We start from the raw sequence: 22,204 nt of genomic DNA on the forward strand, positions 1-22,204 counted from the left end.
GGTGTTGTGAAACGCGCTTGTTGCTTATCGATAGGAATGTGACCAATGGCAGGTCCATCACTACATGCAGCAAAAACAACAACAACCAGCGTTTGTGGTTTACGTGCGTGAAAATAAGTTAAGTTTTGATGAAAAAACAGTATTTAGGACATTGCAAAAGCAATTCCAAGTGATCCGTATGCTGCGACAAGGCACTGTGAAATTGGCAAACAAACAACGTGACAGTTAACAAGGGACAGAACGTAGTGAATTGACAAAAGTGAAAACGGCTCGGCAGTCATAGGAGAACGGGTGCCAAAACGAAAAGAAAGAAAGAGCACGCTGCCAGAAAAGCACACACAAGTACATACCACATACACCTACATACGCGCAGTGCACTCGACGCCCCTCCCACACATTCTTTAATTAGTTTGATTTTCCAGTAGTGAATAAATCCACACAACCCAAACCAAAAACCCAAGCCCCCCACCGTGCGAGACGTGCAATCCAACGAAAAGCAAACCGAAAACCAAACCCAATCACCACACACACATACACAGAGCAACCGCACACAGCACACCCATACATACATAGAAATTGTGTATATTGCGTAGCAGAGAAACGCCAACGTCGACGCCAACATCAGCCACTAGCCAGCAGCCACAACAAATAACAACAACACCTCCAAAAGGTATCCCCCCAAACGGGTGCCCATATGTCCACCTATACGATGGCCAAAACGCTGGAGGAGCAGAGTCTGCGGGAGTGCGAGCACTACATACAGACGCACGGCATCCAGCGTGTACTCAAAGACTGCATCGTCCAGCTGTGCGTCTGCCGCCCGGAGAATCCCGTGCAGTTCCTGCGCCAGTACTTCCAGAAATTAGAGCGGGTGAGTCTTCCCATTTCTTATTTATGTACTTTTTGGACTTGCGCTTAATTGTGGTAAATTGTTACACCTGTTTTTGTCTCTATAAGGTCTGAGTTTTATTTATGGATAAAGTTGACCGCTTTAACGCTTTGAATTCAAACATGCCCTCTAAACGTCATGTGCTATTATAACAAAAGAGAGTTTTGATTGGGTTTGCTATGGTATTCCTTTATCCTTCAAGCGAATACCAAAAGATCACTAATTTAAGGCGTTATAAAGATTCATAGATCACTATATAGTCAATTTGGTGTATCGAAATAGCTAAAAACATAAAGAGGATGTTGTGGGTAGGGCCATGTTTCCTTGGTCAATCGGTTGGTTAGATTGACTTTGGACCCCTGGACACGAACAACAGTCGCCTTGTCATGCCATGCGAAAGCAACAAGCAGTGCTTTTGGGTTGGTCAACTGGCGCTCTGTATGAAAATCAATATCACCTCCTGTCTATTTTAGGATGCAAGGTGTTAAGGACACACACATACGCCCCTGTCCATTCGGTATGGTGTTTTTGAGGGCTTAGTTTAAAGCACTTCCGTGGGAATGTGTGGGATAGCCACACAGAGAGATAACCAGAGAGAGAGAGAGAGAGAGAGAGAGAGTGTCTCCAGCCATGTACTAAATCCCAGGGGTAGTGCATTCTGCAGTTTGAATGCAGCCTGAAAGCTTTCCAGCAGACTACAGAGAGCTGCTTGCAGCCTGACAATGCAATGAAGCGCGCGCTCACTCTCTCTCTCTCTCTCTCACTCTCTGTTTGGCCTTTCATCTCCCCCCTCTCTCTTTCGCTCCTTCTGTTTGTGTGTCTGTGTGTGTGGGCATTCTCTCGGTAGCTTCTGCTGCTGTTTTGCCTGTTGAATGCCCGAGCCCGCATTCAGTTCGATAAACATCCTGACGCCGAGCAGAAGCAACTAGAGGAAGCACCGAACCCGCCACCTGCAGAGTCCGTCGTCGGAGGATTTGCTTGTATTTTTTGGTTTACGTGCCTGCTAATCGGTTGCTTTTGCGGCGCAATGGGCAACCAGCTGAGTGTGAACAGCATCCAGGATGCGGTCATGGATCGCCTGAGGTCGGTGGCGCTAACCACCGACGAGCATGGTGCAATGCGCATCCGTTCATTTTCCGAGGGCGGCGTTGGCGGCACCGCGGGCCATCATCATCATCAGCATTGCAGCGGACGTGGTGGACGCATCCTGCGCGAGAGCAGCATCGATGGAGGCGTTGCTGTCTTTGATGCACTGCTGCGCGATGAGCACGAACATCGTCTGAGCTTGGATGCGATGCATCGGGTGCGTCATGTGCGCACCTCTTGCACTACAATACCCGAGGAAGAAATTGTAAGTGATCCCAAGACGCTCCATTCCGCACCCCTCCCTCTGAGAAATCCAAGAAATTGCGCTCTGTTCCTTGTATGGTCAGACTAAAAGCTCTTATGCCCCTTCACTCTGTAGTGCGAGAGCGTGCGCGTGAGCAAAGCTTTGATTACAGTTATATCCTGCCTGCCAGTTGCGGCGTCTCTGCTGTGCTCCTACCTCGGCAGAGCAAAACAAAGAGAGCCCCAACGAATTTTGAATACCCTTTTATAGCAGAATGCAAGTTCTCATTTTTATGTGTATTTTATATCCCATAATGCAGCCTCACGAGGAGTTCAATCCAATCCATCCTTCTACGCCCCAAGCCGCCTCCTCGCAGGAACTGGCATTAAATGAGAGCTAAACCAGCTGAGTGAGGAGAGCTTCGGCCATGGCTAAAATTGCTACTATTTGGATAAAAAAGAAAGATCAATGTTTAAATATTTACCGATATAGTTTTTGAATAAACATATTTACAAAGCTAATGGATTTGTATGCGCATTTCGAGGGGAGAGTTTAAAGAGAGGAAACATCTTTGATGGGAAAAAGTGAATTATCTGCGCTTTGCAGGGTATGCAAAACTTACCTGACGCACTTATACACACACTCCTACTCTATTTCTCTCACTCTCTTAAGCTACCACTCCCCGCACTCTCTTTCACTTGCTCCTACTCCTCGCACTCTCTCTCTCGCTCTTTGTTTGGGCAGCTTTTTTTGCAAGTTAATATCGAATTTGCACTTGAAACTCGAAAGGAGGCAGTAAAACGAAATCAAAGCTGACTAGCGGCAGCTTCTCCTACTTCCAAAGCTTTTTGCCAGCCGCCCGCTGCGTCATAGCTGTATCTCTCTCTCGTTCTCTGTGTGTGTGCGAAAACTTTATATTTTGGCTGTATATTTGTATCCTTTATCTGTGCGTGCGTATTGGTGAAGGTCATCCTGTCGTAGTCGTCTTCTCTCAGTCAGAGTCAGAGTGCTTTCCTCTTCGGTTGCGTGTGTGCTCCTGTCTCAGTTGCCGCCAGTCGTCCGTTCCTCTCGTTACTGTGTTACTGTTACTTTTGCTTGAACCGTTGCCGTTGCCATTACCGTTACTTTAACCGTGTGTCTGCGTCTGCGGCTGTGTCTGCGTCTGTTGGCGGCTACATCAGTCGCTGATTGATTGCCTTTGGGGGGTATTCCGGCCTGATCATCGAATTGTTGACCACTTAATGGTCGTGTTTATAGCCGCGTTACGCGTTACATCCGCCCTCTCTCAGTGTTACGACCTGCCAACGGTTCGTGTTCGTCCCCGGGCCGTGGTGTTTGCAGGCCCCCAAAAATTGTGGCAGACAAACAAGACAAGGCTTTACGACTTTATCGCCATTTACCGCCAAATTGGACCATAAAACAACACAGACAACAAATCATAAAAAGTAAAGCAAACGAAAACGAGAAGCAGGATGAACCAGGAACCGGAAAAGGCAAGCGGATCAGGCGCTGTGCCAAAAAAGGTACACAGGGATTTAACCTTCAAAACCTTCAAAATTTGTTCAGCTTTTTGTCTTTAATTGGGGATATTTTTCCTTGATTTATGGCTGGGTTTCAATTGGATATTTAAATTTGGTCTATGTGTCGCTCTGTAAATAATTGAGGAGCTCCATAGCCCACCTCCTTGGTCAGGATTTTCAGACTTGTGCATAAATAAATCATTGTTTGGGTCCGTGGGTGCAGGTTTTTGTTTTCATTTTGGGGTCCACTTCCATTTATCGAGAACCGAAAACTTGTATGTAAATAATACACTCGCCCCCACAGTTTCGTTTCCATTGAATGCCCAATTCAGTAACAAAACTTTATTCTACTTGTGTGTATCTCTCCCTACGGCCGGATGTGTGGCGACCTTTTGTGTTCCCTCATCCATTAGACGGCTTATAAACGCCGCTTGCCGCCTCGCAGACCCGCAGCAGAGTGGCCGCATGAATAATTTGGCTAATAAGAAAAGGAGGCCCAAAAATCTCAGTCCTAAAGTGCGGGAACTCTTAACGAACGTTTGGAGTACTCGAGCACCGAGGAGCAACAGTTTTTTAAGGAGCTTTGCATTTTGATTTCCTCTGAGCGGATGTTGGCCTCAGCTTAAAATAATTCATTTTAGAGGGAAAATTTAAATGTTTCCAACAAGAATAACTAAATATTCACACCAAGTAAAGCATTAAAGCTAAGGAATACAATTTAAATTAATTTTTAGAAACGTTTGTGCGAAAACTGCGAATGTTTGACAAAAGCTTGCCACTAGCTTTTGTCTTTATATTTCAGTGTGTACACGTTGCCTTAAAACAAAACGCCCACACACCATTTAACGTACAGTCAATTCAAAAGCAAATTAAACGCCATTAAATGTACAATTTAAAAGAGAATTTCAGAGAGATTTCCTCTAAGATCTAAGCTCCATGACGGTTGTTTGACTCAGCGAAAAGATGTCTTTAGTTTGTCGCCCCTAAAAACCACATGTTATCCTTTTGGGCATCTGACGTCATGTGGGGCATTGATCCAGCTACTTGGAGGAGCCCTCGGACGTTGCTCTTCAGCTGTCAATTTGCTTTTGCGACGATGACAGCTGTGAGGACGATTTCCATTTGTGCCTTATCATTAATGAGTAGCCAAGGACCAGCGAAGGGATAGCATAGATCCCAGTTAACGGTATTGGGACGAAGCCTTTGTTGTCACCAAAAATAATTTTTATGCAGGCAGGCTCTTACAGCAACAAGGGAAAAGAAGCTTACTGTGTAAATGATGGCTCAGGGGCAGCGGTAAGGGACAGGAGGCAGTGTCAGGAGCAGGAACAAAAAGTTCACTGAATTGGAAATTTCGCTGAACAAACTTTTGTGGGTGGCGTTGGGAACGCCCGTTTTCTACGGGTCTTTGCCAGGCTTTACGGTTGAAACATTTAAAGCGCAAAAACACGTCAACGTGGTGCACAAACACACACACGACTGGGGAGTGAGGGGCAGAGGAGAAACTGCGTCAAGTAGGGCGCAAAATTTTAATTAATTCGATTATAAAACGCAGTCACACACATTTTTAGAGCGGAAGAGTGGCAGAGCGGAAGAGTGGCGAGGAACCGAGGAGACAAAAAGCTTTTCCGCATTTCAATGCAGCGCATCCTTTTCCGGTGTTTCTCCTCCTGCTCCGTGTGGATGTGGGAGCCACTGTTCCATGAGTGAACTCAACTGTGAGGCGATAGAAAGTTATGGCCAATGGCCCACATTTCAGAGTGCCTGAAACTGAGGGACAAAGGAAATCCAAAATTTAATTTGACAAAAACCCACAAAAGAGAAAGACACACAGGAGTCAGAGGGATAATTCAATAGAGCAATTTGTGGCGACTGTGTGATGTATAATTCATTTCATTCTTTCTTTGGCATATGCTAATGTCCATTAGTCTCAGTTTTTGCTACGAGATTTATGCACAAACAAAGTACATGTCCTGTGCATGACTTGCAGCGTAGCAGTTGATCAACCCTTGATGATTTTTACCATGAAGCGATGAAAAATTGCATCCACTAACACCCACTTGAGAGACTCTCTGCTCGAGGCGCTGCTCAGATTGCCACACTTAACCTGTCATCCAACCTGCCACCTGCCCCAAGGCCCCCAAAGGCTTAGGCAGACACCGAGCCAGCTTGTAATCCTAACTAGGCGTCTGTGGAGGGCCCTTTTGCAGCGTCCTGCCCAGTGCTAATGAGAGCATTCCATAACACTGATGGTTTCCCCTTTCGAGTGCCCAAATCCGAGAGTGTCTGAGGCTTTCAGAGATAATTGTAATTGTTATTGACAATTTATCCAAAGAGTGCCCGTGTGCGCCCGTGAATTTGCATATTTATGGCCACACGAAACTATAAATTGCCTCGCCATAGCAAATCAAATCTGTTTCCGTTGTCGAATACTCGTAAACCGCCTACAAAATTTGAGTTTTTCTGTTGCTTTTTGCTCACGTTTTTTTTCGTTTTTTCTATACTCTTTCAGAGAGGAATTTAGCTAAGAGTTTGGGTAAAATGAACAGCCAAGATCTTTGGCATTTAGAAACAACAAACAAGCTGACATGTGTATTATTCATCTTTAAGGGCATAAAATGCCTCGACCCTCTTCTGCTAGCTTTTCTCTCTTGTTTTGCTTATTTTTTTCGAGTTATTTTTTGCAGTTTTCCATTTTGATGTTGTTATTGTTATTGCTATTGTTGTTGTCTTCTGTTGGCACAGGCGCTCAAATTGATTTGTTTTTCGAAGACCTGAGAGCTGAGAGACCTGAGAGGTGCGCGAATCAAATGGAACGAGCACTCGGCCTTCCATGCCCTCTCCACAAAAAAAATGTGTGCTCTTGGCCACACTTTGTGGCGCTCTGTGGTTGTGTGGCACCTATGCTCAGCTTTATGTAGTTTCTGTATGATTATCCACTTTTAAAATATTTTTGTAGCAACTGTTACTTTTATTATAATTGACAGAGCGGCCAGAGGGTCAAACACTGGAAGAAATTTACCAATTTTTACCCAAAGAAAGGCAGATTTCCTTTTGAAGCCTTCGCTTGTGCGTCGACAGAATGAATCTCGAAGCAATGTAAACATTTGGGACTGAGGATTATTATCCACCAATTTATCGCTTTCATTTTTGGGGATTATTTCTGATTGGTTTTTTCTCGCCGTGCATGACTGGGCGGGCGGGCGGCTGCTGCTGCCCACATCTCTTGGTTGGGGGACTGGCTGGCTGCCTTTTGGCCACAGCAACCTACCACAAAAGCAACCTCAAACGGTCTGCAGAGCACACCACACATAACGGTTCACACAGATACACACACATGTGTGTGGTGGAGAGGGAGAGCAGACGAAGATGAGTGGGCAGTGGAGGCAACTATTGAGCAGAGACGCGAAGCCGCGACGCTGCCGACGCTATCGCTGCTGCTGCTGCTGCTGCCGCCAGTTTTTGCGGCAAACGGAACGCGATTTCGAATTGAGTGTTCAGTTTGTGTCGCGCCTCCGTTTTGTAAATACGCGAAAAGACAGAGACATACGGCCGTGTCCAAGTCCAAGTCCGATTTGCGAGTAACGAGTACGACTACCCGGTCCGGGAAAAGCAGAAACAGCAACAACAACTACAGCGGGTAGAGACACAAGACACACAGATAAATACATTGTACATGCTTGTAGGACCCTGCCACATACTGAGTCGTGTTCCTGCAATTGGATTAATTAAGCAATTATACGCGACAGGAAGGCAAACAACAGAAACGAAATTTGTAGACTTAGGAAGCAAGGGAGAGAGCATAGGGAATTAAAGACTAGAAAAAATAGAATTAAATCACATAAATATGTGTGCTGACGCACGATCTCATAGTGATATATTTTTAGGATGTTTCTTTTCTTTTCTTTACTTATTTTTTATATAATTTAATAGCCAATGGCAATCGCACATTTATGCCAATTAAATTCGTTGCGATTTCTTTGAATAGTCTTCAGTCAGAGTAAATATTAATCATACGCAGTGCTGGATAGAGTCTGTGCCTTTTCGAAAACCCTTTTCTAAAGTTATTTATTGTACTTTGCTTTGAGAAAAGTCTCGACTGCTCACATTTTTGTATATAATTTTAAAGAAATATTTCTGAGAGCATTTCTGTGAATATTTATTTTTATAAAACTTTGACATTGGATTTGTCATTGCTGGCATGGCTGGGGCGGCTGTGCTGTGTATTTGCCGCACGTATACGTAATATTTCTATCATATTTTCTGCACTCTTCTTTGCTGCTTCTGCTGCTTGTAGTTTTGTGGCTAGTGGAATCCAACACATAAAATCTTAGCAGTTGAAATCTCACAGCACGTCGTGTCGCGTCGCGCATTTTCATTTTTCGTTGTTTGTTTTTCTGTGTCCATATTAGCAGTGAAGAACTTTTTTGTTGTTTTCAGAATTGTATTGTTGTTGAACATTGAAAAGTGGCACACACACACACATATACACAACTACACACACACACACACAGAGAGACTTCAACTAAAAGCAGAAAATATGCCTAAGGTTTGGAAAAATGTTTCTGCTAGTCGCTATAAGTAGAACCATAAGTCCAGTCTAGCTTGTGGCTGCTGCTATTCATTCCATTCATTACACGAGGGTTTAAGTACTCACACATGCAGCTAAACATTCGCTTGCACAATCATTCGTTTATTCATGCTCATTGCATGCAAACAACAGCCACACATGTCCCCACACAATTGCATTCAACGGGCCAGAGCGTGGAGCAGCTTCAGATCGCACCTCTTCAGTCCCCTCTCTATTTGTCGTTCTATTGTCACTTTTATAATGCACTATGTGGGCACGTAGACAGGCGCAGTAAATTGTTTGAGGCACAAAAAATGCTAAACTAACTTTTATATATCTTCTTTTTTTGGGGTGCACGAACTTGCAGTTGCATTCGCATTTTACATATCCATTTGTCTGTTTTGTGTTTTATTTATATTTATAGTTGCACAAATTGATGCCTCTGCTTTGCATCAACTTTTCTAACTAAGATCAAGTCTTTTAGGGGCTCTTTTTGATAGCAGAACTGTGTAACGATGGCCTTGAAAAGTGTTATAACTTTTTCCGATAATTATGGGAATTGTTTTCGGCTTTTCTAAACAAAATTAAGTATATTTTATAGAGGGAATATATCGAAAATTTCATAATAAATGTACCTAAAATTCTATTTGCCGTTTTTGACATAACATAACAAATATCTGCTAATTTGTTCTCATTCTGGTTAACCCCCCGTCGCACCTGTCACTCTCTTGTTCCACCTTTTCCTTATCAAGTCCCTCCTCTATTTGCTGACTGACATCTACTGGTAATCAAAGTGGCATTTCTCAGCGTACCCCATAAATGTTGTTTGGCCTTTATTAGCAAGTAATTTTGATAAGGGCCGCCGCGAGCTGTGACGCGCTCGAAAAGACTTTCAAGTGAGTCGCACGGGGCAGGGAAAGACAAATTTTAAGCAGCGAACGAAGAGCCAATCCAAGCACAAAGTCAACTCATCCGACAGGGGCAGGGCAGCAGAGGGGTCTTTGGGATTCAATTTACAATGCGAAATCGATTTCCGCTAAAGTCGAGTATGTCATCGGGAAAACGCTGCTAAAAGCGGAAAACCGCGCAGCTGAAAGAAAACGTACGGTAAAAGGGGGAAAAACACAGGAAAGGTAATAAATCGCAAAAGGGGTGTTTGGGCTCGGGTTAGGGCATGGCCAGGGCCACTGTCAATGCCAGTGCCAGTGCCAGTGCCACGGTTGCGACTGGTTGGCTGGGCGCCGACTCCGCGTCTGCACAAAGGTCACGGTCACACACGCCCCACGAAGGGTACCGATGGCTGTGGGGCACCTGGCTCCTGACAGCAGACCAGAGTCAACAAAGTTGCAATTTTATTGCAGGATATCCAGCCGGAGCCGGAGGTGGAGCCCTCGCCGGTGGCAGTGTGGTAGCTGACTGCATGATGAATTTTCTGCTGCCGGTTGGTTGATTGTCCCGTGCCACTTTGTGGTTGTTGCTTTTAGCTGCAATGTCGCTGAAATATGCAAATTCGGCGGTGGACTGTGGACTCTACATGGTGTCTGATAATGGAGCCATTTGTATGCCCGACAGGTGGCAGGGACTTGGGTGGCACTCGACCCTTTTGAAACCTCAAAATAAATATATTCGAAGCGAGCGAGGGGCGGCGCCTGGCAGCCTCCCAAGAACGTTTGATTTGGTTTTGTTTTCACTTTATAATTGCGTTTCTCTCTCCGTGTTTTATTTGCTCCTTTTACGCCCCTCAACTGTTTTTGTTTACAATATTCACACTCGCTCTTGTGCGTATTTCATGTGCTGCCAAAGCATTTTGTTTAGACAATAAAAAAAAAACTTTGCGCCGTTTCATTTGAAGTTCGGTATAATATTTAATGGGTAGTAATAAATGATTTTGAATGGTCTTTTTGTGGGTGGTTTTGGGTGTATTTTTGGGTAAATAATTTGCTTGCTTTGGACTCAGAAGTTTTGCTAAATAAATTTTGCTTGCTACAGACATAAAAGTTTGCAAAATAAATCAAGGAAAATTCATGAAAAATCTTTAAATAGTTCTTAAATTATTTTATGTTCTTGGAAACAGGAAATACAATTATTTCTATGGGAATTTGTAGGATTTATCGTGGAATTTGCAAACAACTCTCGAGTTCGAGGTTTCTCTTAGATTTATCTGCAATTTAATTGCATTTTAAAATGACAGAAACCCCATTCTAAAACTCAGATATTACCGTCTTAAAGAAGCTTCCTGGAGACCCTTCTAACCCTACTTATGCCTCCAATATGCAGTTCCTTATTCCCTCATTAAATAATGCCACGAAATTTGCATTTGTGAATTGTGTTTAAGCTATTTTTAGTCTGTATGGAAAATGCAACTAAAACTGACAACTGGCCGCCACTTGCAGTCGCCACAGTTGAGTGACGGTTTAATGCAACTTAATCATGTAACTTGGGGCAGCTGCTGGTCAGGGTTCTGCCTGGCTGGTTGTCTAGCTGCTTTGACGTCATCCCCGACAGTCACAGTCGCCTCGTGCACTGCACTTTTGGGAGCTGGACAGCTACATGTGGGTGTCTTAATTTGAATAAGAAGTTAAGACGCCTGGCAGGACTCCCACAGACACCGTGCACAAGAAGTCACAATGCAAAGCTCTTCAGCTTTCAACTGCCTTCCTAAGGATGATGATGATGATGGTGGCGAGGCGAGGCGAGGCGAGAGCTTAATGACTTTCGCGTGTGCGAGCGGGTGGGGGGGTGGCAGCGCGTGGAGCTTTTCCGGGTTCCGTGCATCTGCCTTTTGACATTTGAATAATGTATTACATATTTCTCAGAAAGGGCTCAGGGCACACTCCTGATTGCAGTTTCTGTACGCCTCGACTCCACGCCCAATGCGAATGACGCACTTTCGGGCTCAAAACTGTGTGTGGGAGTTGCAGGATTCAAGCGATATAGTTGGTAAATCCTGTAAACTGACAAATGGTTATACATATTTGTATAAGTAGAGCAGCTACTGGAAAAGTAGAAACGGGAAGGCCAAAGGGAGAACTTTTATGGAAATGGAAATAAAGGATTAGTTTTAATTTGTTTTTTTCATGACTTTTTCTTTGAATTCTTTTTTGCTTTGTTTTTATTTGTTTGTAGAGCTACCGATTACCCTTTATATTATACTTTAGGAAAGCCTTCAATCTGCTGTAATGTCGTGTTTCTTGGCAGTCTATGAGCGAGCGAACAAATGTTTATTTCAATTACAATCACCATGCGGCGCCTTCAACAATAATAATTATAATTATAGTTATATTCATTTGTTAATATGATTAAATCTACAGGGAATTGTTGGTACATTAGCAGTTAATGTTTGCAGGTAGGAAGTCATTTTATGGGGTAAACAATTAAACAAAGATTTGAAGTGTATTTTGAATGTAAATATTTACATAAATTAAAAATAAAAATTATATGAGCCTGTGACCTGCCTTTGCTTCCATTTATTCTTCACCAGGCAACGGGGAAATAAAAGAGAAATATCAAAAAATGCAATAACTAAGTACACAACCCCTAGATTAGCACAAAAAAATACACACAGAGCGTGTGACGTTGCTCAGACTCGATTCTAGCTGATAGGAAAAAGCGCACCCATCGCATGTTTAAGATAAATCTAATAGTAGATATTTCTATGCCTCACTTTTAATATTATAACTACAAAATATGCTAAACCCTTTGTCAACATTATGTACGCATTTTTATGACAGCCATAAACTACGTAAATCACTGATAAAGCTTCACATAATATAAAACTAATAAGATAATAAGCCCGATATGACGTGATACTAAAGATAAATTCTCTCTTTCCGTATGTGTGCCTTGCAGGAACAAGTCAAACTGGATGCCAGTAAACAGGTCATTAGCCCAGACGACTGTGACGATCTCAGCCCAATGCCACAAACAGCTGCCCCACCGGTGCGCAGGCGCGGCGGCATCTCTGCGGAGCCCGTCACCGAGGAGGATGCCAGCAATTATGTGAAGAAGGTGGTGCCAAAGGACTACAAGACAATGAATTCCCTGTCCAAGGCCATTGCCAAAAACGTGCTCTTTGCCCATTTGGATGAGAGCGAACGCTCGGACATATTCGATGCAATGTTCCCCGTCAATCACATAGCCGGCGAGAACATAATCCAGCAGGGCGATGAGGGCGACAATTTCTATGTCATCGATGTGGGAGAGGTTGATGTGAGTAGCAGCGAAAGATCCCATCATAGTCCTTTCATAATCATTCGTTCTCCCTCCCAGGTCTTTGTCAACTCTGAGCTGGTGACCACCATCAGCGAGGGCGGCAGCTTTGGCGAGCTGGCCTTGATCTATGGCACACCTCGGGCTGCCACCGTGCGTGCCAAGAGCGACGTGAAGCTGTGGGGCATCGATCGTGACTCCTACAGACGCATTCTCATGGGCTCCACCATACGCAAGCGCAAAATGTACGAAGAGTTCTTGTCGCGTGTCTCTATACTGGAGAGCCTGGACAAGTGGGAGCGCCTCACTGTGGCCGACTCACTGGAGACATGCTCCTTTGACGATGGTGAAACGATTGTGAAGCAGGGTGCTGCGGGCGATGACTTTTACATCATTCTCGAGGGCTGTGCGGTGGTGCTGCAGCAGCGATCAGAGGTGAGAGTAGTGCTAGGATATCATTAAGGAAAATTGTTGTAATCATATTCATATTTTTTAGCAGGGCGAAGATCCTGCTGAGGTGGGTCGCCTGGGCTCGAGCGATTACTTTGGTGAGATTGCTCTGCTGTTGGATCGTCCACGTGCGGCCACTGTGGTGGCACGCGGGCCACTCAAATGCGTCAAACTGGATCGTGCGAGGTGCGTAAAAGGAACATCAGTCAAGACTTTGTTTAATTTGTAATTGATTTGGAATTTTTCTTGCAGATTTGAGCGCGTTTTGGGACCCTGCGCAGACATACTCAAACGCAACATAACGCAGTACAACAGCTTCGTCTCGTTGTCTGTCTAAATTAAGGACAAACAGCAGAAGCAGCAGCATAAAGCACACCATAGCAACAACCAACAACGCAGCGAACAGCATCAACAACATCAACCAGCTGAAGAGACACTAAAGGAATCTGCAGCAAAAATTCTGTAAAGTTAATTGCCAGCCATGCTGCAGCCCAAAAGGGATGGAGAGTTATTGGGGAGACAAAACTATGTTAATTAAATATGATTCTGTATGTTGTGCTGAAAGTTTTACCATATACTACTACTATTCTCATGTGTGTGTGTTCTCTGTGCACAGATATGCGGCGGCATGTTCCCCCTACGCCACTGGAGCTCTAGTATTTCTTTTTCGCTTTCATTTTTCCCCACTACTTCTGAAGCTCAATTTTCTCTACACATTTCTCCATGAAGAAAGAGTCTGTTTCTAAATCTATTTGTCTAACAAATGGAACATGCTGCCACCCAAAAAAAAAAAACAAAAGAAAGTTATGAAAAAACCAAAAGAAAAGCAAGTAAAAAAACCAAAAGAAACGCAAGAAAAAAAGTTTCATTGAATATTCAAAAAAGATGTCTGAATGTTTTTGAGCAAACAAATTAAAACAAAAATATAAAAATTAAATGTGTGTATTAAGGAAAAATATAGACATACTTACACCCACACATACACTCACACACACTCATACATACGGATTGCTGGAGAGAGCTGGGGTAAGGGGAAAGCAAAGTCATGTAGGAAAAAGTGCAACAATTTCTGAAACGTTTTTAATTTAAGTAAATTATTGTTAAAACTCTTTAATTTAACGGCCAGCAGCATGAAGTCGATAAATTCTATGAAAATATTTAATTTAATGAAAATTAAAAACAAAACAAAAAACTAAGAAAAAATTGCCCCGATTTTATTCCTCAATTCTTTGTTGTTAGTTTTTAGTTATATTATTATTATTTTAATTATTTTTGTTAAACCCCAAACACTAATTTAAGCTTTTGGCTCAATGTTTTGCAAAAAGTTATACCAATTAGCACAGTGTTCTGCTCTGTTATATGCACACACACAGAAGCGTAATATTTACTGCATTTTGGTGGCAGTCAACAGCTGCCAAAATAAATTTAAATATAAGATTATTATGTTGAAAAAATTACAAAAATTCGTGGTGTGTGTGTGCAGCAGAGTATAAATACGTGTGTGTGCGTGTGTGCGTTTCTCATGTCACCATCAGAAAAAAATAAGAGAAAAAAGAGAAGAGAAGTTGCATTTACGCTAAAAAAAAACATTCATACAACAGCCGACATTTGTGTATATAAAAATCTGCTTGCTGGATCCATGGCACATTATCTACAGCTGTTGCTGCACCACTCTCACCAACACACGCACACGCACACATACACACACACACACACTAATACGAAGAGCAAAAGCAAATGGGTTTGAATAATGCCTAGGGTATACTTAAGAGCCCCCCAGGTGGGGCATTGAGAATTTATACCGCGTACCCGCCGGCGGGTTAGGCTTCAAAATGTTCACAGAGCAACAGCAATGCATAAAAACTAAACTTAACAGCACATAGATAAAGAGAGAGAGACAGAGAGAGCGAGATTGGATAGGAAAAAAGTAAAACAATTAAAAAAAAACTAACAAAAATTATCAATGTAAAATCGTATTGTATATGCCGAAAACAAAGGAAAAACTAAAACTGAAACAACAACAACAACAACAAAAAAACACACATACTGACAAAGAAATGAACAGAGAACAAAGCAAAAACAACAAGCATAAAAAATTAAACACAAAAAAAATACAACAAGCATTATAAGAAAAATAAATACATTTACATAGATGTTGCAAAAATCAAAGAAAAGAGAAGCCAAGTGGCAGAGTGTCCTGTTCTATTCCCATCTTGAAGTCCCCTCCACTGCCTACCCAACCCCACTCCGCATACCCAACCCAACCCCGTTCTGTATATATTTTTGAGTTTTATGTCAGGCAGCCTGCCGCTTTCAATGTTGCTGGACGCCATCTTTCTGATACCCACACTATTCACCTACGGCTTGATCTTGCTGCTCATCTGCATTCTGTGCTTCATTGTGGTGTACATCAGTCACAAGATTTACATCTCCATTTACGATAATCTGCCGCTGGCCGTGAATCACGGCTCCATGGACAGCGTGGACATGCGAGGCTACATCAACTCGCCGGTGCGTACTCAACGCTCGGCGCCGCATGTGGCCAGCTCACGCTCGCACTTCATCCAACCGACGACGGGTAAGAGGTGCAGACAGGACTCTACAAACTGGAACACTATCCTCGTTCTGCTTCTGCTTGCTTACAGTGCGAATTGCTGTGAATCTGGAGCCCTGCTATCTGGTGGGCATTGAGTGCGACATGTGTCCCAGCCATCGTTCTGTTACCTTTCTGTGCAGCTGTGACCACGAGGCGGCCGCATGTGCGGCTGTCCTGAAACGCCCACCCGATGCCGTACGCATAATCCGCTACTACGATCAACTCCACAAGATTCCGCGTCTCAAATTCATGCTCAAGTGCAACCAGAGACCCATGCTCAGCATGCTGCGGCAGGAGAGCAGCATTCGCATCACGCTGGACAATATTATGCGGGGAAGGAGAACTTATCCAGAGCACGCCCCACCGGAGGTGGACAGTAGCACTGCTTGCAATCCGCCGAGCCCACATCAACGTCGGCAGTCAATGGAATGAGGAACTGAGGAATGTGCGATCGAGAGGGGGGAATGCATCTATAATTAGGTTTTCATTTTTTGATTTTTTGTAGAACTCGTTTGGCTGGCTGGCTGGCTGGCTGGCTGTCGTGCATGCGATTAAAGTGGAGTCGTCGTGGAATACTCTACAGAGTCGACTCTATTCATAGGCCTCTCTCTCTCGTTGTTTTGGTTTCAGGGTCGTACGGCCAGTGGGTCGCTCGTCTATTAGAATCGCGTGACCGGCAAAGGGAAAGGGTTCGTCTCCAGTTGGAGGGGAATGTACTTGTCTCTGTCAATGTCCCTAAGTCTGGGGCGGCTTATCATTGTGAGTGCGTGGAAAATGTTATCAGTAGATAAAGAGGTTCTTCTCTTATCGCACTTTATGGCCAAATCACAAGTGGAACATCGCCCCACCACCACCACCGCCATGAACATTCAGAATCATCCAGAGACCCCAAGCAATTTGCTAGACGCCATTTCATTCTTTATTGAGGCAACCAATTAAGAAGGCGGCGCTGGCGCTGCTGATTTGATTGCAATGCACGAGAGAGCGCGAGTGCGACGACGACTCTGGAATTCTATGAATTATTCGAGTACAAGTCTGTGTCTCTCGTACAGATTTGAGCCCTTGTCAAAGGGAAAGCGCCTGAAACTTGTCTAATCGCGCGGTACTTTTACTTCTATGGATTGCACAAGCCGCTTATCAACACAAAAATAACAAAATAAAACTACTAGCAGACACAGACGATGGAGCGCAACAGTCTCTACAACACACGACGACAAACAATCTGGGTAAACGAATCGTATACGTAATGGCAAACAAAGTTCCATTCATTTAACTCGATTCGCTCGATTCAGTTCTCAGGCAGGTGTCAAGCGACGCACACACAAAACCAAACGACGCGCGGCACAACAGAGTAGCAGCAGCAGCAGCAGCACCCCACCATATAAATATATGATACTTAATTAGCATACGCGTTTTTCAGTTCTGTTTCGGTTTCGGTTTGACGTTCGTTCAGCTCTCTCTCTCTCTGTTCGTTTGTACATTTGCCTTTGGTATCACTGTCAAAATATATACGAGACTTGCACATTCTGGTTACTATAAAGTACAAAGTATCATTAAATAAATTATAAAGCAACGAAAGAAAGAAATAGAGAAGACGAATCAACATGTTGGATCCCATTTCGGACGCCCCTTTGGTGCTGGCATATGCATTCATGTCGCTGCTGGTGCTCATTCTGTGCTTCATATTGGTCAATGTGGTCCACAAGCTTTATCGCAGCATCAACAGCGTTGAGCCCATAACGAGTACGATTTCTACACAGCAGCTGAAGACCTCCATAGCGGAGATAGACCCACTGAAAACCGGTTAAACACTTGGAGAGTTGGAGCGAGCGTGGTGCGGCGCGTCGCGGGAGAATCTCAGCGACAGAATGCTCGCGGGAGACAGCTGGCGGTACACCCACGTACTGCACACACACATACACACATACAAACGTATCCTAATATAAACTAACGCAATTAGCCATAAGCCACTGCCACTACAGGCAGTCTCTAGTCAATTAAACATTCTTATTGTTGTCCTAAGGTTAGGTTACATATCCATTACAATGTACATAAATAAACGACTTTGAGCATCAAGTAAGCAGCAATTAAGATCGCCAGCCAAGTGCAGAGTAATTGAACTCGTCGTAAACGTCGCCTGATCGAATATAATGCCCCCCAAAACCTTATCGTTTTTAGAAGCGTAACGCTGCCTGCCTATCTATCCAAATAACTTGTGAGTCAAACACAATCAATAGGCAGCGAGTGATAAGGGACAGGTACTTAGTCATAGATTTATACATAGTTTATTTAAAATAGCAATGTTCATCTATAAATGTTGTTGTTAGAGCGCAGTATCAGTTGTTGTTGTTGCATTGACGATAGCTAATGGATGTGAGTGGCCCAGGGCCTATGCTTGAAGTGAGTGGATTGATTTCTGAAGAAAGCATAGATTTAAATGGCAGTCAACTGGTTGGCCAATTGCTGTTGGGGGGATGCTGTGCTGCTGTTGCTGCTGCTGCTACGGTGGTAACATCAATCTGTGGGATCGCTATAGCAGAAAGTATACAAATGAACAAAAAATCCTTTTAGGAACCTTTTTCCCAGCTTACCCTGAATAGGTCTTTGGATGCTGCGACGTTAAATCATCATCCTGGCTGCCCAAAGCTTTTTTTACATACTACCAAAAATAATGCAGTTCAAAGTTCAGTTTAGAGGGTACATAAAGGCATTTTGTTCTGAGCCTGACCTACCATTGGATTCAATATGATTTCCTCTTCCATTTTATTGATTTGTTTAACTAGATCCAGCACCTGCGTTATGTTCGTTTGCACATTTAGGAACATGTCCGGTGAGTTGTATTTCTCGGGATCATCCTTGAACAAAACCATGCCATCCTTTTGATTGATGCTGGCGTAGATTTCGCCCGATTTGATCTGTGGACAGAGTGGAGCATGGAAGGGTTATGACTGCCGAAACATTCTCCTTTAGCACTCACCATATTCAGTATGTAGCGCTCTGCTTCGGCTGCACCGGACAGCTGCACACGACTGGCCACATCGCTTAGGGAGAGCGTCAAGAAGGTTTTTGTCAGACGCTTTATGTTTCGCTTGTACAAGGAGGTTGCCACCTAAGCAGACACACAAAAAGAGATTCATTTAATAGAATATTATACTTATTCGATCGTTCCACTTGCCTGCTTGGCTAGACCCATGTTGCTATCACGCGTAAATGCTTCACTGTACTTGAGTATGAGAATGCGCAGCTCCTCGCTGGAGGAATTTGCGTAAACACTCACCAAATCGTGATAGTGACTGGCCATTGGCTTCATAAAGCGGCCAATAACCTGTGTGTTTTTTGGTATAAACGCTATCTGTAAATACAAGCAGGATAAATAAAGATTAGTCTGCACAAAGCTCACTCGCTCGCTGCCACTTACATTGCCCTCTACGATGAGCGAAACCATGAGAAACTTTTTGTACGCCTCCAGCATAATGTGCGACATGGCCATGGCCGGTGTGGTAATGCACACCTCAAAGAAATACAAAGCACGATCGTAGTTCTTCACAGCCGTATAGATCATGCCACCATAGTAGTAGAACAGCAGAAAGTACTTGGCATCATTGTTGGCATCCTGCGAGGGCAAAGGGGAATGAGATTCGAACAATATTTAAGCCGGATTGAACCCCTCACCACCGTGTGCTGTGACTGCTGCTGTTGTTGGGTCTTGCACTCTGCGGCCGCTGTGGATATGTCCGTGATGTCTGTGTCCAAGTAGGCCAGCACCAGATTAAAGTTTTTCGCCTTGAGGCTCAGCAGGCAGAGATCGGCATGGATGGGCGTTAGCTGTGTGTCCATTTGGCGTATTTGATCAACGGCACGCGCCATGATTTTAATGCCCAAAATGCTAAGGTTCTTTTGCACCAGATAGTCCGTAAACAAGTGACAAGTTTCGTAGACTGTGGAGAGAGAGAGAGAGAGAGACAAATTATCGAGTTTTAGTCTTGATTCAGTTGCCCGCAGGTAAAATTCTACCCACAGGCGCATATGGCGAAACGCAGCTGCTCCACATTGTTGCGCTGCACAAAGTCACGCATCAGCTGAATGATTTGCACGGGCTCCGGATTGGCGGTTGCCGCACTGTGCAGCTTTGCCAGCAGCACATAGAGCACGCCCAGCGTATGCTGTTGCACGTCGAGCGTTTCCAGCACATTGTCCAGTATGCTCCAGTTGCGTGCCAGCAGTGATACAGACTCGGGCAGATCGTCGGCTAGCTCCCTGAAGCTGCCTGTAATCCAAAAAGAACATAATCATGCATGAATAAGACGCATCGATACAACCAAGCGGAGGCGGAGGCCGAAATTCGCCACTTGCCGGAACACCCGGCCCACCCGGCTGTTTGCCCGCAAGCACTTACCAGACGCGCTCATCGTGCGCACTTGATTCACAAAGTTTTCTAGTGCGCTCCCCATGTTGGCTAACTCCGAGGACTCTACTTGTTTGCTAATTATTTATGAAAAACGCTAATTCCTATGGAAAACGCACAATACAAGGAGCTAGAGGCTGCAAAAAAATCGCAAGTACTATCGATGTGATGTATTTGGGGCTGACTATCGAGTGCTGTCCACAATCGATGTTTTGCTCAGCTCTAATCCAGCCCAACTTCGCAACAACAAAAAATTATTAAATGTGGAAAAAAACAGAATGTCTGGCTATGGCACGGGCAAAAATGGCAGCAAATTAGAATGCAAGAAACTCCTGACCGAGGACGCAGCCTCGCAACTGATTTATAATCATCGCCAAGCACAGGGTAAGTCGTAAATTGATTATTTTGTCACCTTCGCCGTGTAATAATTCGATTTGCAGCAACGTCTAGCAGCAAACAGCCTGCTCAGAGTCGTCTCAAGCGCTTGCAGACAAACTTAAAGCGTCAGCAGGACAAGAAACCGAACAAGGACAAGCCGGAGAGTAGGAGGAGCAGTCACAATGGGGCCTCCTCGTCAGGCAGCGTCGCTTCCACTTCAGGCGCCTCACACAGTCGCAGGAGCCTGAACCTCGCACCATCGCTGACACCCGAGACATCACGCTCCTCGGGTAGCAAGTATTCTCCCGAAACGCCGCGCACCTCGCATAGTCGCAGATCAAATGACTTGGCAGCGTCGCCATCGCCGTTGACGCCAGACACGCCGCGCAGCACCTCGCACAGTCGCAGATCAAATGGATTTACACCCTCGACATTGCCTTCGTCATCGTTGTCTCTATTGACGCCTGCAAGTTCTATACGTGAGCGTCTCAGGGATCAGGCGAGGACCTGGGAGAAGCCCAAGGCGCTGCTGGACTCCAGCAATCGTCTGCAATTGGGCGGCTCGACAAGTGGTAAGCGCCACAAGAATGATTTCTATCCGATCTTCTCAAGCAGCCTTTCTTTCTTTGCAGCCAATCAGCGTCTAGCGCAATTGCGAGCCTCCTTAGGGCAACAGGCGAAGCAGGAGAGCAAGGAGCTGAACAACAACGACTGTAACCCAATACTGACAGGAATTCCAAATGCATTTATAGACAAAAAGGTGCCAAAGGTAGCAGAGCCACAGCCAGACTCGGAGCCCGAGCCGATGGATTGGGAAGACTGCGATTTGGTTATACTCAACCGTAAATCGTTGGACGGGGAGCTGCTTGAACTGCCCGCACGTCGCTTGGAGCACATGTATTTTATCCTCGACACGAATGTGCTCATGCACAACCGCTTATTTGTGGAGAATCTCACGAGAGTTGTGCTGCCACCCACCGTGGGCAGCATGCTGTTTATACCCTACATTGTCATCAAGGAGCTGGACAGACTCAAGGTGCGGCAGAACGCTGACAATATGAGGCGTGAGCTGGCGATGCGTGCCATTCGCTTTTTGAACACCAAATTCGATGAGAGTTTGGAAATTCAAGGTGGGAGTGCATTAAAAATCCCTTTCTGCAGGCTATTATACGAGTAATTTCTTTATTCAACAGCCCAATCAGCCTTGGAGGAGTCGGAACACCTCATTGAAGTGGATTGTGGCGATGACAGCATCGTCAACTGCTGCCTGCAGCTGCAAAAGGAAGTGCCGCACATGATACTGCTCACAAATGATGCCAATTTACGCTTAAAGGCCAAATCCTCCGCCATACCAGTCTCCACGCAGTCGGAGCTGAAGGCCGCCTATCCCGATGAGTTTGAGGCACTCGACTGACTGGCACTCGAGCCAGGAGGAGCAACACCAAAGACTGCGTTTGTGATAGGATTTAAATGAGTATATACAAAGGAAAAGCCACTGCACCGCGGCCAACATGAAGTACAACCACATCACAATATCAAAAATATTATATTAAGATTATATTAAGTTATTCTATAGCAGTTATAAGCCACCCACAAGTGATGTTCACTGTATGGAGAAGTTTACGTTGCCTCTGGAGGTGGAGACTATTTTTTATACTGAAATAAAATGAAAAATTTGAATTTTATGCCGGCTGAGAGCGTTACTTCCACAAAAGAAAAGGTCAGTGTACCTATAAAAATTATATTCGTAAACAATTACGGCAGCAATAAAGTTTAAACTGAATATTTCGATTGTTTTTACAGAATTCGTTCATTTGATGGCTGACAAAAGCTGACAGAGCTGAATCGTCTCGGCAG

At 44.4% G+C, this 22,204-nt stretch overlaps 6 protein-coding genes across 14 annotated transcripts; 5 read left to right on the forward strand and 1 right to left on the reverse strand.

Annotated features, from left to right (window-relative positions):
- Nucleotides 1-55: 55 nt before the first annotated feature.
- LOC117580216 (cAMP-dependent protein kinase type I regulatory subunit) lies at nucleotides 56-13,795 on the forward strand. Of its 6 annotated transcripts, none has more exons than XM_034266614.1 (6): nucleotides 7,235-7,379; nucleotides 8,180-8,288; nucleotides 12,159-12,518; nucleotides 12,579-12,953; nucleotides 13,018-13,154; nucleotides 13,221-13,795. In XM_034266614.1, the coding sequence occupies exons 2-6, from the start codon at nucleotides 8,280-8,282 to the stop codon at nucleotides 13,303-13,305; spliced, it is 966 nt and encodes a 321-aa protein (XP_034122505.1). In that variant the 5' UTR covers nucleotides 7,235-7,379; nucleotides 8,180-8,279; the 3' UTR covers nucleotides 13,306-13,795. The 6 variants fall into 6 exon arrangements, with proteins under 6 accessions (XP_034122502.1, XP_034122501.1, XP_034122505.1 ...); XM_034266612.1 differs by having other exon boundaries at nucleotides 7,236-7,379; nucleotides 13,015-13,154; XM_034266611.1 differs by lacking the exons at nucleotides 7,235-7,379; nucleotides 8,180-8,288 and adding an exon at nucleotides 56-871.
- Nucleotides 1,702-2,655, forward strand: LOC117580218. The gene is made up of 2 exons (XM_034266617.1): nucleotides 1,702-2,240; nucleotides 2,539-2,655. Exons 1-2 carry the CDS (start codon nucleotides 1,917-1,919, stop codon nucleotides 2,617-2,619), a joined length of 405 nt encoding a protein of 134 aa, XP_034122508.1. The 5' UTR covers nucleotides 1,702-1,916; the 3' UTR covers nucleotides 2,620-2,655.
- Nucleotides 13,796-15,205: 1,410 nt separating the features above from the next.
- LOC117580510 lies at nucleotides 15,206-16,169 on the forward strand. Of its 2 annotated transcripts, none has more exons than XM_034267103.1 (2): nucleotides 15,206-15,553; nucleotides 15,614-15,706. In XM_034267103.1, exons 1-2 carry the CDS (start codon nucleotides 15,261-15,263, stop codon nucleotides 15,657-15,659), a joined length of 339 nt encoding a protein of 112 aa, XP_034122994.1. In that variant the 5' UTR covers nucleotides 15,206-15,260; the 3' UTR covers nucleotides 15,660-15,706. The 2 variants fall into 2 exon arrangements, with proteins under 2 accessions (XP_034122994.1, XP_034122993.1); XM_034267102.1 differs by having other exon boundaries at nucleotides 15,207-15,546; nucleotides 15,614-16,169.
- A 232-nt stretch (nucleotides 16,170-16,401) lies between these two features.
- Nucleotides 16,402-17,655, forward strand: LOC117580512. Its single transcript, XM_034267104.1, has one exon. It carries the CDS (start codon nucleotides 17,169-17,171, stop codon nucleotides 17,370-17,372), a length of 204 nt encoding a protein of 67 aa, XP_034122995.1. The 5' UTR covers nucleotides 16,402-17,168; the 3' UTR covers nucleotides 17,373-17,655.
- Nucleotides 17,656-17,812: 157 nt separating this feature from the next.
- LOC117580506 (COP9 signalosome complex subunit 3) lies at nucleotides 17,813-20,121 on the reverse strand. 2 transcript variants are annotated; one of them, XM_034267096.1, is made up of 9 exons: nucleotides 19,961-20,121; nucleotides 19,583-19,831; nucleotides 19,240-19,502; nucleotides 18,983-19,177; nucleotides 18,740-18,916; nucleotides 18,542-18,673; nucleotides 18,297-18,479; nucleotides 18,156-18,223; nucleotides 17,813-18,094 (listed from the first exon to the last, which is right to left on the reverse strand). In XM_034267096.1, exons 1-9 carry the CDS (start codon nucleotides 20,013-20,015, stop codon nucleotides 18,079-18,081), a joined length of 1,338 nt encoding a protein of 445 aa, XP_034122987.1. In that variant the 5' UTR covers nucleotides 20,016-20,121; the 3' UTR covers nucleotides 17,813-18,078. The 2 variants fall into 2 exon arrangements, with proteins under 2 accessions (XP_034122987.1, XP_034122986.1); XM_034267095.1 differs by having other exon boundaries at nucleotides 19,237-19,502; nucleotides 19,961-20,120.
- Nucleotides 20,122-20,179: 58 nt separating this feature from the next.
- On the forward strand, nucleotides 20,180-22,032 carry LOC117580507. Of its 2 annotated transcripts, none has more exons than XM_034267098.1 (4): nucleotides 20,180-20,353; nucleotides 20,413-20,919; nucleotides 20,980-21,477; nucleotides 21,541-22,032. In XM_034267098.1, the coding sequence occupies exons 1-4, from the start codon at nucleotides 20,248-20,250 to the stop codon at nucleotides 21,759-21,761; spliced, it is 1,332 nt and encodes a 443-aa protein (XP_034122989.1). In that variant the 5' UTR covers nucleotides 20,180-20,247; the 3' UTR covers nucleotides 21,762-22,032. The 2 variants fall into 2 exon arrangements, with proteins under 2 accessions (XP_034122989.1, XP_034122988.1); XM_034267097.1 differs by having other exon boundaries at nucleotides 20,181-20,353; nucleotides 20,410-20,919.
- Nucleotides 22,033-22,204: the final 172 nt, after the last annotated feature.

Source organism: Drosophila guanche, unplaced genomic scaffold (assembly GCF_900245975.1).
Source record: "Drosophila guanche unplaced genomic scaffold, DGUA_6, whole genome shotgun sequence".
Taxonomy (NCBI): Eukaryota; Metazoa; Arthropoda; class Insecta; order Diptera; family Drosophilidae; genus Drosophila; species Drosophila guanche.

Coding starts and splice junctions, on each gene's coding strand:
- LOC117580216 (XM_034266610.1), top strand. CDS start 695: ATGTCCACCTATACGATGGCCAAAACGCTGGAGGAGCAGAGTCTGCGG. Junction 12,519..12,578: donor TCGATGTGGGAGAGGTTGAT/GTGAGTAGCAGC, acceptor TCTCCCTCCCAG/GTCTTTGTCAACTCTGAGCT. Junction 12,954..13,014: donor TGCTGCAGCAGCGATCAGAG/GTGAGAGTAGTG, acceptor CATATTTTTTAG/CAGGGCGAAGATCCTGCTGA.
- LOC117580506 (XM_034267095.1), bottom strand. CDS start 20,015: ATGGGGAGCGCACTAGAAAACTTTGTGAATCAAGTGCGCACGATGAGC. Junction 19,832..19,960: donor GCGCACGATGAGCGCGTCTG/GTAAGTGCTTGC, acceptor TTTGGATTACAG/GCAGCTTCAGGGAGCTAGCC. Junction 18,917..18,982: donor CGCTCATCGTAGAGGGCAAT/GTAAGTGGCAGC, acceptor TTGTATTTACAG/ATAGCGTTTATACCAAAAAA.
- LOC117580512 (XM_034267104.1), top strand. CDS start 17,169: ATGTTGGATCCCATTTCGGACGCCCCTTTGGTGCTGGCATATGCATTC.
- LOC117580510 (XM_034267102.1), top strand. CDS start 15,261: ATGTCAGGCAGCCTGCCGCTTTCAATGTTGCTGGACGCCATCTTTCTG. Junction 15,547..15,613: donor CTTCATCCAACCGACGACGG/GTAAGAGGTGCA, acceptor GCTTGCTTACAG/TGCGAATTGCTGTGAATCTG.
- LOC117580218 (XM_034266617.1), top strand. CDS start 1,917: ATGGGCAACCAGCTGAGTGTGAACAGCATCCAGGATGCGGTCATGGAT. Junction 2,241..2,538: donor CAATACCCGAGGAAGAAATT/GTAAGTGATCCC, acceptor CCCATAATGCAG/CCTCACGAGGAGTTCAATCC.
- LOC117580507 (XM_034267097.1), top strand. CDS start 20,248: ATGTCTGGCTATGGCACGGGCAAAAATGGCAGCAAATTAGAATGCAAG. Junction 20,354..20,409: donor TAATCATCGCCAAGCACAGG/GTAAGTCGTAAA, acceptor TTCGATTTGCAG/CAACGTCTAGCAGCAAACAG. Junction 21,478..21,540: donor TGAGAGTTTGGAAATTCAAG/GTGGGAGTGCAT, acceptor TTTATTCAACAG/CCCAATCAGCCTTGGAGGAG.